Raw genomic sequence first — 15640 nt, forward strand, 5'->3', positions numbered from 1 at the left:
AAAAGTTATTATTAAATTACCCATACCAACCATCTAAAAATAGACCAATAAGATTTTAATACTAGAGAATGTCAATTTTGTCATCTGGTAGGAGAATAGATACACAATATAATTTTTTATATATTTAGAAAAATAGTAGTAAGTATACCACAAATAGTATGTACATTAAACATAATTAGACGTCCATGGAAAGTAGATTTTTTTAGACAGTTTTAGTTCGCGTTCCTCACAGATAGCACATAAACAATGTTGTAGTACATTTTAGTTTTAACAAAGTACAGTAAAAATATTTTAATAATATAAATCTATCAAGTTTACTGAAAAAATACTCAATCACTACGTTGTTTCTCGATGGAGGTAAGGTTAATATGTTATAAAACAAATTAAAAATAAAATGTTTAGTGTAAATATGTAGTTTTATTATTTATTTATTTTTCATCGAATAATAATATGAAAATTGATTTTGAAAGAAAAAACTAGGTAGCTCTAGATGCTAAAAATATATTTTCATTTTCACATCAAAGCGTTTATGAAATATTTAAACAATATACCCTTCAAAGAAAATTTGATTAAAATATAACTTAATAAGTGAATACGTTTTATAAGTGCGTCAAAAAATTTCAAAAACAATACTTATTTTAAAAATAATCTAATTGTTATATGGGTTTTTGAAAATGTTTTTTATGGTATATTGAATAACTGCTAAAATGCACAGTGTTTTGTAGTGACTACCACTTTTCGAGTATTAACGATATCATTTATGTTTTTTAATTTTAACTTAAAAATATTACTAAAACACCCTTATATAAAGATTTCTAAAAATTTAATATTACATTAGTTTAATGAATACAAAACATCATATTATCTATATAAATGTATTGAAGATTTTTTGAATTTTTAGTGTTTGTTTATCAAACATTAAACATTTCTTATTTTGGTCAGAAAAAATAATTTTGAGGTTCATATCCATACTAAATTACTAAGAACATTCTAAATGAATTTTATAACCAAATAATTTATTTTATCTTTTTAGTATTTAGAGTTATAATTAATTCTTTTTTTTTCCCTTTTTTTGACGTTGAATTTGATTTTTTTCATAAAAGTATTTTGTGTTCTTTTGGTTTTGAAAAAGGCAAAGAAAAAAAAGTCTCAACAAAAAATGATGAGTAAAAAAACATAAATAACTAAATGTGGGACAATAAATGTCCCAGTTGACTTGCCACTAGCGTATTTATAGGGTTGAATGGGTGTCATAACCCTCACGACAAAAATAATTATATAGTCAAGATATACATTTTTTTTCACTTTTTGGAGAGTAAGTGAAAAACTTTCTTATGTAAATCCTACCCAAGGTTATATAGTTTCATGATTACTATATTAAGTAAAATAACAACTCTTTTTTAAAATTTAACTAGGACTAATATTAGCTAATAATAAGTTTAAAAATGATAATAATATTAATAAAAGTCATTCGACAATTCAAAAATGAATTTTTACTTAATTTTACACTTGAATATAGTTTACATGACTCAAAGTAAACGCACTTTTTTTCGTTTTCAAGTCAGTCAAGAATTTACATACAAATCCTAATAAATGAATAATTAATATTTTAATGTAATAATTCAATATATTGAAGCATTTAATGAAATAATTTATAAGTTAACGCCCTAATATATTAAAAGATAATATTGTTATACTTTCTTAACAATAGAACAAATATATAATTAAAAATTTTATAATAATAATTGGTCGGTCAGACGTACTTTTTTAATACAATTTTATTATTTAAAATTAGTATGAAAATTTTAGTTATTAAAGAGCTCTATATAAGTCTATAGTTATGTATACATAAATTATACGCGTGTAATTGGTTGATAAGAGTACTCTATTTTGATTTAAGTGGGAAAGTAGAGGACATTGATAAATATTTTAGTGATCGCGGGCAAAACAAAACGTATTTAAATAGATAAAAGGCTATCGTTAATAAAATATTTCTTTAATAAATAATCAACGGGGAATAAGATGAACAAGTCACACAATTAGATTATTTCGTAATCGTAAACTATCGACAATAATAATTTTTTATTAGTTTTTTTATTTTGACTGAATAATGTAAATATATATACATTAAGTAAAGCGATATATTCAGATAAATTAATTTACGTATTATGACTATTAATTAAACACTTGTATTTATGTATTTAATATTATAGTTACAGAATATTTTATTCGTATGTATTATATTTATTTCATTTTTTTAGAAACAAAAATGGCTATTCCTGACGTTGTTGTTGACTCAAGCGTCAGCAGAAAATAATTCTTCTTCACCTGATAAGAAACCAATAGAAAAGTCATCAAAAGATTCTCTGGTTTATAATGAATCCAAAAAAACAGATAAACGTGGTTTGGATAACACTTTGGGATATGGTAATATGAATAAAGGAAGAGGTGCATTTTCAGCTCCAGACGGTACCGAATTCCCGGATTTTCCGTTTATACATGGTAACACGGCGGACAGTTCAAGTAGTCAATTGACGAATGGAGAAACAACTGATCAATTTGGTAATTTCAACTTTGAAAACAATAAAGATCATCAGGTACCAACTGTGGGCATTGGAAATACTGGCCATACTTCACATTTTACACAAATTCACCATGGAACTATCGGTGTCGGCGAAAATCATGTATCTCCATTAAAACAAGGAACCAACCAACCACAAAATCACGGCTGGATGGGAAGCCATTTTAATGGAGGAGGTAACACTGTCGGAGGAACATCAGATGATAATTCTGGGGTTAGTGGTTTTGGAAATCATGATGACGGTGGTAACGGAGGAGACGGGTATAGTTTTCTTCGCGAATTCGAAGGATACAGTGGAGGTGGTAGTGGAAGTGGAGGTCATGAAACTGAAGGAGGTGGTCATGGAGGCAGCCACGAAGAACACGTCAAGACGGTATACATAACAAAAGAAATTCCTGTACCTTATCCCGTTCATGTTGAAAAAAAAGTACTTTATCCAGTCAGAGTGCCTTACGAAAAACCGATTCCTTACCCTGTTCATAAGCCTTATCCTGTACACATCGAAAAACAAGTTCCGTATCCTGTCAGGGTACATGTGCCACAACCCTATCCAGTTACGGTCGAAAAGCACGTACCATTTCCAGTTAGAGTAAACGTCGATCGGCCTATTCCTGTTCACATCCCAAAACCTTATCCAGTTTACATCGAAAAGAAAGTACCTATTGCTGTTGACAAACCAGTTCCGTATCCGGTGAAAATACCAATAGATCGGCCAGTACCTGTACACATACCAGTTGAGAAACCGTTCCCGTACCCAGTTGAAAAAAAAATTCCTTATCCAATAAAGGTACCTGTAGATCGGCCGTACCCCATACACGTGTATAGAGCATACCCAGTGCACATCGAAAAACCTGTACCATATCCTGTAAAGGTACCGGTAAAAGTTCCATATCCGATCGATGTCAGATTTCCCGGTCATGGACACGCGCAAGGACAACAACAGCAAAATCAACACGAAGGGCAACATCAAAATAACTTAGGATACACAAGCGATGGTTATCAAGTGGATAATTTCGACCAAGCATTTAACAATGCGTTTGGAGTAAATGGTCAAAATGACGCTTTACGAGATCAACAAAATTTTGGCGAACGCAAAGGAAAGAATGAACGACATTTTAGAAGACGTGGGTAATGTGTTAAGGATGTAACTATATCATTTTACCAATACCATTAGAAATAAATACTATCGTTTCGCGTATCAACCGTAAGTGATTTGCTGCCATTTTGTACAACCCAATTCGCCTTGGATGCGACAATAAATATTAGTATTATATAATATTTAATTCGAATCTTGAAATATATTATACAATGTAACTTTTAGTAATATTAATATTTCTATTTTTGTATAACGTACAAATTAATATAGAAACAACTTATTATACTGTTTTTATTCTTGGCCCTCTTGGTTACTTACTATTGTTTAAAAAATGTATATTTTAATGATTATAATAATTAATATATTTTTTTTCTATATGTTTTCTTTATTATTACTTTATTACCCAGATTATTTCATAATTAATTCTAATAAAATTTCAGAGAATTGCACAAGACATAAATAAAATTTAACATACTTAAAGACTAAAAAGTGTAAACAAAATTAACTATTCAATAATAATCTCAGTTAACAGCGCACATAGCGTGAAAAAATAACCCTATTATCTATTTGTCAATCCGCGTACGCAATCCTCGAATATTTGTAATATTTGCCGAGATTTATACAGCCGTTTTGATAATGGAGAACGCCAAAAGCAATTACTGATTACTCCGGTTGTTATAAAATATTTGAAAACAAAACTGAAATCCACTTTCGTTTCTGTACGTCCGCCTTTATTTTATATTGTAATAACGGCGGCCCGCAATATCGACGCGTCAGAAGAAGAAACCGAAACGTGTCGCACTCATAAGTCTGAGTAATTGCATTGGACACACGATGACAAAACAGCTATGATATTGTACTCTTCATTTATAAGAATAATATCATTAGATTCTTTACCCATCATTATGTCCGTTATTGCTATTATAATAGTATTCGTAAAGAAAAATATTTCGGGTAAACGGAGTTTATTGTGCGGAATCTTTAGAAAAGCCGATCATATTTTATGTTACTAATATTTAAGTAGGTTATTGTAATGTATGTATTTGCTTTGAGTACTTACCCAATGTACGGAATATTAGCGGGCACATGGTATTTGGATCCTGGATCAAAATCCGTTTCAGATCTTAGCACTGGTGGTTTCACTCCACTTAAACGTTCACTACAAGATAAATGATTATTATTGATAAATTTTATTTGCTATTAAAATAAAAAATATTAAAAGTAACTATTGCTGAATATTTAATTTTTTGATATTGTTCTAAAAATAATAATATAGTCGTAACTTCGTAACCTAAACAATGTAATTGGTTCCCTATTTCTCCCTGATTTCTAAATAAACAGTAAATTATTATTTTGTATTATTATTTTTATAAATGTTAATATTTAAATGATTTATATAGATTAGAGTTGATAAAAAAAGTCTATCTTCAAAATTTTAATGAGAACCATTTTAACTTTATTAAATACATTAAAATAGACGTTTTGTGAAGATTTGAGATATTTAACAAAAATTTTACTGGTCACTCAACATGTTTTTAGTATTTTGACCGAAAATACCCTAAAAAAACAAAAAATGGCTTTTGTTATTAAACTTTTAGTCAAACATTATGACTAGTATATCACAATAGTTTGATTATGACATCCACGCTATCAATATTCGACTTAAAATTTTGAAATTAAAAAATTTGAGTTCTACAGTAATATACTATATTATGTGAGTAATATAAAACTATAATATTACAATAATAAGTAGTTTTTATCATGTAAAACAAATTTTGGAAATTAAAAAAAATATTGTTAAATTAAGGTCTTTTTCTTGATGATTTTTTTTTATTTATTAATGCTTAATAAAGTGTTTATAAGGGATATTTAAAGCACTTAATTAGATGAATATTAGTAATATAAATCTCCGAGTTCTGATTATCAATGATTATTAATAATACAATAAAAAATAATATGCATTATCTAAGGTAAACTTAATAAACTGCCAGATTTTTTTTTATGATTTATTATATGAACACTAAAAATCCTGTTTATTTGGCGATTAAAAAAATAATAAATAAATTATGAATCACTCTGTATATACTTCAACATGTAATTTTTTTTTCAAAAAGTGATCACACTTTTTATGATTTTTTCATTACTGTTTATATAATTTTATATATATATAGTTAAGAATAAAGCACATAGAACCCTTTAAAGAATATTTAGTGAATAATATTTACTAATTTAGAAGAAGAAATTCTGGTAACAAAATTTTAAATTTATAATCTGCTAATACTTTAATAATTAAAAACTAACTTCTGTAAAATGTATTATATCAAATATTTTTTTATTATTTTAAGATTTAAACATAGATAAAAAATTATTTTTGATGTAAAGCATTTCATGCAATTAATGATGCAAATTTATCCTTGATTAGTCATGATGTATTTTTGATGATATTTAACTTTTAATTCAAAAGTATATTTATTACCTATTAATATTAATTAATGTTTATAAATAATGCTCTATAATACTCAACGGATACGGGTTAATAAAAGAGATAACCTTGGAAACGTATGTGAAAAATAAGTAATTTTACTAAATCATTAATTTTTGCGTGTGAAAATTGAAGTTTCCCAACGTCACATAACATTTGTACAATATTTTTGTAATTTGACATAATCCAACTTTTTGCCTTGAAACTATAATGCAATAGTCAAGGAGTAAAACAAAGAAATATAAAATACCTGGTATTGAGTAATTTAAAATTTTAAAAATTACACTTCAAATCAATTATTATTTGGTTTTTGTTTAAAAAGACATCTAATAGGAAATAAAGTGATTGGTTAAAGTTTATTAACAAATATATAATTGTTTATTCAGATTGGCAACTTTTCTCGTATTAGTAAAAAAACAAATTAATTAAATAGTTTGTCAATTATACATATAATAATCAGTAAGTAAGGAATTGGATTTCTTTTGTTCTTATTGATTGTAGTAATTAACCTGTTTCTTTATTTATTGAACACTCTGTATATATATATGCTAAAGCAGCATTAGAGTAATTGCTTATAGAAATATTAATGATGATCAATGTCTATAGTATTTAACTCAATCACAACACACTGATTCAATTAAATGTTCTACAATTAATAGTGGCAAATATTTACCGTAAATCCCACCAATGGCAGTTATATCTTTCCTTATGAGTTGCTCCTCTGAAAATATCCCACCTCCATAAGTCTAATGCCAAGCTAAATGGCAAAAATGTCAACTTATCCATTGCAAGTCCAAATAAATAGTTAATGTTATGTGGAATGTCATCAACTGAATTTAATATTAAACCCAAAGTCTGTAAATGTTTTGGCGTTGAAACTGACAAAGATATGGCCTCACTAATAGCTTCGTGAAAACCTGTATTAAAGAATATTGAATATTAATTTTATAAAATTCATAATTATGTTATAATAACCTGGATTAGCTCCATCGCGATAAACTTTTGGTTGATGTTTGTAATTCAAAAAATATTGAACGTGAGCCATCTCGTGGTGAACAGTTATAAAATCTTTCATATTTACTTGAGTACACATTTTTATTCTAAAAGCAACATTTTTTTCTAATTATATTTTTATTAATGAATTGAAAACAACTTTACAACTAAAAATTAATTAATATTTAAACTTCTTATTAAATATGATATTTATTATAAAATGTGTAAATGTAAATTTTTTAATATATACTCTTTGTACATGTTATATGATTTCAATTACCTATAGTCTTGTCTGTTACAAAAATCCCACGCAGAAGGTTGACAAATAATTGGTTGACCTGGAAGCTCTTCAAAAACTGAATTACCCCAAAATGATTGAGGCATTGCAGACATGTTCAAAGAAATAAAGAATTCTTCAGCTACCCTGAACATGGCTGCTGGCGTATAGCCCTATCACAAAAAATATTTTTCATAAAATTAATGCTATGATGCTGATATAGATTTATTTATACCTGTTTGATCATCTGTGGTGTAACATCTAAATAATTTTTACCAGGATAAGGTATAGTAAGGTCCAAAATATTTTCCCAAGATTGTCCCCACATGTTTCCTAAAATAATTAAATATCAATTGTAGTATTAAACGTCATTGAAAAAGCTCATAAATAATATGATTAACATACCTAAGACGTGTGCAGGTAAAGGAGCTTCACGACTTATTCTTTCTGGTCCATAGAGATCACGCAACTTCTTCCTAACGTACGCATGAAGTTGTTCATACAGAGGCTTGATTTGTTCCCAAGCATCTTCTAATTCAAATCTGAGAGATGCTGATTCATATGGAAACTTCCACATTTCAGCAGCGTCTGATACATCTGTACACGCAAATATGAAGAAAAAGGATTATTTTTTAAACTAATTTTAAATAAATAATGGAACAGTAAAATAAAAAAATGCTGTAAAATTAGTTTCAGTAAGTTATAATGGAATTTCTTTATAAATACCAACATTTGACAGATATGCTAATTTAGTTGCATTTTATGTGATTTGCGGTGCTAACCTAAATTTGTAATAATATTAATTTACTTACTGTTTACCGATGCAGCCTGGTTAGAAACATCTACTAACTGTTCAAACATATCTCTAATTTTTTGCCCAGTTCTTCTCCTCCACTCAATCCACGTGTGCTGTAACTCATTCCAGTCTCGGCTTCGGGACATTATTAAGTTCAAATCTGAACAAAAAATAAACGAAAATTGTATTATTTAAATCAATTAAGCGCTTTTAATACATTCAGTTGTTTCTATTTTCATCCAATTTAGAATTCGTATTACTTGTTTTCCTAATATCGATTTGAAATGTACACTTAGTTCATATATTTTATAATAAAAATTGATCACTTGTGACTAATATTCTTTAAAATTAAAATCATATTATAATATTAATTTAAAACTAAAAATAATAAAATTATTAAACTCAAAAAGTTACTAAAATTTGTGGATACTTATTTCGGGAATAATATTTCCATTATCAACGCCGAACACTTACATTTATTTAATTATGATTTTTGAAAAATGTTTTTTTTTTATTCTCGTAATTTTTATTTCAATTTTTGTATGCAAAAATGGACATGATGCTTATTGTTTAACTTAAAAGTTATTTCAATTGAATAATTCATATTAGTGTACAAATACTTGCCTGGATCTAATCTAAGTCCACACCGGAGCGGCTCATCGTATGCGCAAACGGAGGCGCTGTTGTAAACAGCTAACATGTCGTTTATGAGACGGTTATACTGTAAAAGAAAAAAAAACAAAAACAGTTATGGTCCATTATGCCTAATAATATTAGGCAAGAATGATTACACGGAACGTGATTAATGGTGACTAGTTTTTGTGTATTTTCAACATTTAAAAATCCGAATGGCACACAAAGATACAAAGCACACGATGTATTCAAACGAAACGACGTGGCTAGAATATACAAGTACGCATTACTTTAATAATGCGTTCATTTGTGTACCAAAATAAGGGGCCATTTTGCTGTTTTTAATTTTAGCTTTTTACGCAAATAGTAGTTACTGCTAATTTCTAAACGTTTTAAAAAGTTCATTTACCCGACTCAATTGTTCAGGTGACAAAGCGGATGGTCCAGGCATGGACAAATACTTCAACTGCCGTCTCAGGTTAGGATCAATAATGTTGTCCGTAGTCAATCTATTCATGATCGAATGTACTTTTCTTTGAAATTCTGAATACAACAGCTGTTGTTCCAACTATTAAACAAAAATAATTATTACTCATTTAAGCTTATAACTTTATATTTTATGTTTTGTTAAAAGTGTCTTGTTTTTAAACGTGGAAATTGATTTTTTAGTTTACATGATATTTAGTTTATAAATATTTAATATGAGGACAAATTTAATTTAATAATATTTTTATTAAATCTAATTAGTATGTAAATGATTTTTTTGACATGGAAGTTAGAAGTTTTGCCTAATCTTAATGCCTTAGTGATTTACATAATAAAATTCGAATGATAATTATAAACTATTAATTAAAAATATTTAAAACTCAATTATCAAAGTATTTCTGTGATTATTTGCCAAAAACTCATATATCAACTTTAAATATTTTTCAGGATAGCAATAACAAATCAAAAATTTCAATAGCATCTGATACAAATCGACATTTTTAAGGTACAAAAAATAAATCTAACTAATAAATTAGATATTCAATTTTTTAATAAATGATAGATAAAACCCATTTTATATAGATCCTCAATTATTCTAAAACCGAATTTTATTACTTATCAGATTTTGAATACACGGCACAGAAATAAATTTTTATATAATATAGATACATTTCAAAATTTTTTTATAATTGTAGTTTTTTTTGAAGGAATGTATTAGTATCAAGAACAATGGGCATGATTGTTTTAGATTACTCTTTGTTTAATATAAAAATTAAGTAAAAATTAAGATTATTCCACAAAACACAATTATTTAGGTAGCAAAATTTTTTTTCGCAGAGCTTATGAATTATTTATTTACTTTATCAAGGCGAAAATATTTAATCTTTTGGATATAACAAACTACATTTCCAAATATTTTATTTAAACATTTTAAAGTTTCAATTTGCTCAAAATAAACAAAAAACTGTCTTAAACTATTATTAACAAGGCATATAAAATAATAATTACAGTGGCGAATAAAATAATGCTTTTAGTAATGATTAGACAAAAACAACTCGAGCGTTATCGACCGTGCAAAATTAATGCCATAAGCGATTACTTGCATTTTATAACAAGAATATAAAAAAATTGTTTTTAATAGTCGCTAGTTAAAGTGAATGAAAAAAATTGTTTTCCTGCTCTTTAAACGGGTTCTCTAGAATACCAAAAATCTGATTCCTTCGTGTATTATTTTAGAGTACCTATTTCGATCGTAAGTCGTCCACAACATAATAGTTTTAGTGGTTGTTGAAAGAAAATTACTCGCCATGAACATTTTTCTCTGACAGCAAACGCCATTCAATGGTCTTCGCGTGCAATGACGTCAAGGTTACAGGCCGCGTAGGGTTCCCGCGAGATTTGGGACGGTGTCGTCGATGGATTCACATACGCATAATAAAATAACCTTTGGTCTCACGCTCACATATAAGTCAGTAAAAAAACACAATGCACGAGCCAGATTAAGCGGATTCGTCAAGTTTAATTTTACTTAGTTGCGTAACCGCTTGCATCGACTATGATAAGAAAAGAGTTAATGGTGTTTTGTAATATCTTTTTACGGTAAATACGTTGAAAATACAAGAAATCGTAAAGAAAGACGGTCAGAGGATACAAACGCTTGTAGGGATGGCACAAACGATAAAGAACTAATGGTTTCCGTGTCGTCTGAGTGTATTGTTTGGAAGGTACAGACAAAATAATCGCAAGATAATATTTAACCGCGTGTACTCGTTACGTTGTACCTCATAATACGGCTAAACGATTTCCTCGGGCTGAAGGACTATTATTGAGAAACACTGTCGCCTTTAAAACAGAAAAAAATCCGAACCTCGTTTATGTATGGACACCAGTAAAAAATGGTTGCGACTCAGGCGCGCCGTCATATTGGCTGAACGTGTTTTAATGCTCTTATTTACACTTCAATTGATACATACGAGACAATGTCAAGGACACAATTTGGTTAGTCATGCGCATATACTCAGCAGCAACACATCGATACCAACAATTACAATACGTATAATTGTTGGTGGTAAACTTGTTGTTAGCCAATAGATAGAGCAAAAAAAAAGTCATAACAACAATAATAGAAATACAAACTATGACAATGATAGAGGAACCGCAGAACATATTTTGTTGGACAGAAATAAATACGTGGTCGATTTTCTAGTTACATTACATTACATGGCACAAATAAAAATTCTATTGGAAAATGGTTGACCTTCTTGCCCATTTCTTTATCTAGCATTTTATCCTACACGTAGTATGACATTTTTGGTAGACATTTTGTCTACCAATAACGCATCCAAAAAATAAATACTTTTATGGTATCATTTCAATAATGATAGTTTCTAATGTACATTGTTCATATGTTTTTTTATTGACTTACATATCATTTTTACAAAGATTGTTCATGAAGTAAGGAGACAATGAGAACAATAGAATCCTTTTTCCTTGGTTACGAAGGAACTTAATAATCTTTAATCATAATTAATGCAAATAATGTTGAAGGTATTAAATTAATCTATGTATGTGCGTCGAATTTACACTATTTGGCTAAAAAAATATTGCCTACGCTTAATTAAATCAAATTAAATTATTTATTTAGCAGAGCTGTAACTAATATATTCTAAATAATTGCTAAAAGTCTATCAAGTTTTTATTTGTAAACATAACTATAGGTAACTATTAACACCTCATCGATACGGAAACTATTCTTGTCCTTCAACAATAGTAAACGCATCAATAGCTTTGAATGACATTTAGCCCGTAAAATAAACCAATCCTATAATTTTATTACTTACAATTTCGAAATAGGTTTGACTATTATAATTAGAAAAATTACATGTCATAGTAACATAGAAGATAAAAATTAATATAATATATAATTAATGGTTATTGACATAACTAAAATATGTCTAAAAATTCCATGAATAAACGTCACACCTTCTCAGAGACGGCAAAAAGCACATTTAAATTTACTTCAATGTTTGTAAACACTACAATATCACGGAATAAGTTTAATTATATTAGTAGGTATTAATAAAAAATACATTATTCATTATATTGGACCTATAAAATAAATATTAATTAGAAAAATAGCCAACATAGTTGAATTTTTATTTTAAATTTATAATTTAAATTCAATTTTTTTTTAACTGATGAACACTATATTTGAGTATTTAAAGCTCATTTGATAACTATAAGATTTGTTTATAGCCTTTAAGTCGCTAAATTTGATTACATTGTGTTAAACTAACTTTTTCATTAATAATATTAAAATTCACAGATTATTTAAAAATAATTTAAAAATCAGTTTACTTTTTAACAAAACAAAAAAGTACTTTATTGGTTACGTTATAAACTACGTAAAGTAGGTGCGGGTAATAAGGTCAAGTATTAGACTTTTTATAAGGTCTAGCTAGGTCTTGTTACTCGTACCAACCTTAGTTTATAATGTATAACATTGTTTTTTCAAATTAATGATATATTTAGCAAATTAGCAAACTATTGTTTTTTTGTTATAATAGGAAAAGTAAAATAATTAAACGTTTTAATGTACATACTCGTTCATGTATTAAAATAGCTGAATCAAATGTAAACACTATGCTTATTCATTATAGTATTTTTTGCTGAATTATGTGAACACGAGGAATATTTTTTAAGTTCTTCCCAACTGATTCATATTTATAATGGAAACAATATCCATTAAATTTTACCATTGAGTTAGCACAAAAATAGTTTAATTTTATATACACAATTAAATAACAACGTATTTCTAGTTAAAAATTCTGAATACGTTGCGGTTTTTATTTTTTATGTTTTTTGCAATAAACATTTGACATAAATTTCCTGATAAGTTGCAAAATAATTAAAACCATTAGATTTTACTATGTACATTATTAAAATATTGTTATGCTTTTGCATTTCTACAAGGTTGCGGAAGATGATCTATGCGCGTTCTAGAAGATTTAGTGACATACGATTAAGATCTCCAAACCTTGTCCCAATAGTCCTTCTGTAGGTTTTCCATTTAAAACGTCAAGTCGTGATGCATTAAGCCGACCATCAGACCGTTTATCCCCAATGCTACTGTACGGAGAATCTGAAGATTAGTTGTTTATATAGTCATTAGAATACAAACAATATTTTGTCCGGAGGAAAATGAAGTTTTTATATTTTGAACTATTAACACTGTTCCACAGTTAATAAAAATTGTATAATATACCCTTAAATTTTGATTACATAAATTATCATAGGTCGTGAGATTGTATTGTTCCGTGAGAGTTTTTCGAACAGTTCAACTACAAACTAGGCTCATAGACGAGTGTTAGTAGGTTTATTTAAAATGTACAATCTAATGTTAACACAATAATTTTATTTATGAATATTTTTGTGTGATCAAAACTTAAAAACTATTAATAAATTGAATTTACCCAAACGTTCGTTAAACGCGTTTAAAATCTATAATTGCGGGTTCGTTAATTGGTTTTTAAAGTATCAAATTACGGTACAAGCAACTATATTTCATGTCAATGATAATTTGAATGAAAAAATAATAAAAATAAACGACACACATTACTAACCAATGTGATATTTTCATAACTTAGACTGATTTTTAAAGCTAAAATTTGTCCACACAAACTTTCTTAGTAAAAAATTATTATTCAGTCATTTAAACTTAAAATAATGAAAATAACTACAAAATACATTTAAACGACTGAATAAATGCACTTAAGTATAGTGACGCATTTTTTTTTTATAATTTTTTTTGTGTGTCTAGTAAATTAATAAAAAAAACTATCGGATATAAAATATTATTATTTGTATAAAATATTAATGCGAATCGGTATAGATAAAGTAATATAACTATATTAAGTAATTTGAAAGTATAGCAGTAAAAAGGACGTTTCGGAAAACTTACTGCTCTGATTTGTGTAGCTTCATTTACGTTGGTTTCGAAATCCCACTGAGCCTGAACATTTAAATTGCACTGTTGTGAGCCAGCAATGTCGAGTTGTTGTAAAAGCTGCCTCAAGTTACTGTTGGATAACATCAGAGGTCCTTGCTGAAGAGGATTCGGTGACGAATCTAACCTGGACGAAAACCTACCGCCGGGTGTCGTATCAAAGCTCTGTTCGGGAGTTTCAGTACTAAATTTCCGACCGCCCCGAGTCGTGCCCTGGATGGCTTGGCGCTGCTGTTGCAGTTGCAATTGCTGTTGCTGTTGCTGCGTCAAGAAACTATCGATTCCCGACCTACCCCTCTGCTGTTGCTCTTGCTGCAAAATAGCGTACCTGTTGAAAGCCTCGTGTACCTGTCTATTTCGCGGATCATCAGCCAAAAAGAAATCGTTAGGATCTATGTACTTGTTATCGCCTCGATCCCTCTGACCAGCCGTCAGCGCGACAGCGGCCAACAACGCCACCCAAACGACCGGAATCGTCATTACGGCTGCAAATTAAAAAAAAAAAATGTTTCACAAGTGTCTTCGAAATGTATATACTTGACTAATATTCAATGAAAAAACAATACGATGCGTTTCATAAATCTAACAAACTACGACAATAGTTCACATCCGTAAACGATGTCTGAGAACGAACGAAAATTTCCACCGTCAACACTTAGAACAGTGAACGTCAAACTGCGGGCAGACTAATCGTACGCGTTGCATATATGCGGCGACTGTTTAATGAGTTCGGACAACGTGTTGATAACGAAAAGGAGACTTGAACGCCGCCGCCGCCACAGGGCTTCCTCCTATGGCGCGTTCCATTGTACTTTTAAGATGTTGGTGTGGGTGGGTGGGGGACTGTCGATGCGCAGCGCGTGCTGGACGATTGCGGAAAGTTTGCCTTGAACCGACTCGTCGCACTTTAGGTTGACAAGTGAATATTTTTTCCACATTTTCTAGTTTTTTTTTTTTTTATAATTTTGAATAAAAACAAGAAAAAATTCAACTTGCTTATTTCGAAGATTTCTACCCAATTAGCTTGTCAATCATTCGTCCCCAACCGGTTTCCTGGTCTATTTACATTTTTTTTTTATTATTTTAACGTTTACAATGGATTGTCCATCGATTCCGCACCTTTTGTTGTCGTTAAACAATCTGCCTAGTGCTAGTAGCGTTTTACTCTATACAATAGACCATCGATTATGAATACATACGTTATTGATCTATACTACAGCTTATTACGGATATTGATCAACCGAATTCTGAAATTATAAGTATTATTTTTTTCATTTGTCTTCACAACTCA

At 28.9% G+C, this 15640-nt stretch overlaps 2 protein-coding genes across 2 annotated transcripts in view; one reads left to right on the forward strand and one right to left on the reverse strand.

Annotated features, from left to right (window-relative positions):
- LOC126905726 (angiotensin-converting enzyme-like) overlaps window positions 1-15087 on the reverse strand; it is a 28867-nt gene extending 13780 nt beyond the window's left edge. Inside the window, exons 1-10 of the mRNA XM_050685717.1 lie at window positions 14305-15087; window positions 9268-9426; window positions 8850-8946; window positions 8242-8385; window positions 7835-8026; window positions 7665-7762; window positions 7433-7602; window positions 7135-7259; window positions 6833-7076; window positions 4738-4836 (exon numbers count right to left, since the gene is read on the reverse strand). Of these exons, the coding sequence (XP_050541674.1) occupies window positions 4738-4836; window positions 6833-7076; window positions 7135-7259; window positions 7433-7602; window positions 7665-7762; window positions 7835-8026; window positions 8242-8385; window positions 8850-8946; window positions 9268-9426; window positions 14305-14829 (1853 nt within the window). The 5' untranslated portion in view covers window positions 14830-15087. The remainder of the gene's footprint in view (window positions 1-4737; window positions 4837-6832; window positions 7077-7134; window positions 7260-7432; window positions 7603-7664; window positions 7763-7834; window positions 8027-8241; window positions 8386-8849; window positions 8947-9267; window positions 9427-14304) is intronic.
- Window positions 42-4052, forward strand: LOC126905729 (uncharacterized). The gene is made up of 2 exons (XM_050685721.1): window positions 42-357; window positions 2262-4052. The coding sequence occupies exons 1-2, from the start codon at window positions 352-354 to the stop codon at window positions 3711-3713; spliced, it is 1458 nt and encodes a 485-aa protein (XP_050541678.1). The 5' UTR covers window positions 42-351; the 3' UTR covers window positions 3714-4052.
- Window positions 15088-15640: the final 553 nt, after the last annotated feature.

Source organism: Daktulosphaira vitifoliae, unplaced genomic scaffold, assembly GCF_025091365.1.
Source record: "Daktulosphaira vitifoliae isolate Bord-2020 unplaced genomic scaffold, ASM2509136v1 Scaffold_4, whole genome shotgun sequence".
Taxonomy (NCBI): domain Eukaryota; kingdom Metazoa; phylum Arthropoda; class Insecta; order Hemiptera; family Phylloxeridae; genus Daktulosphaira; species Daktulosphaira vitifoliae.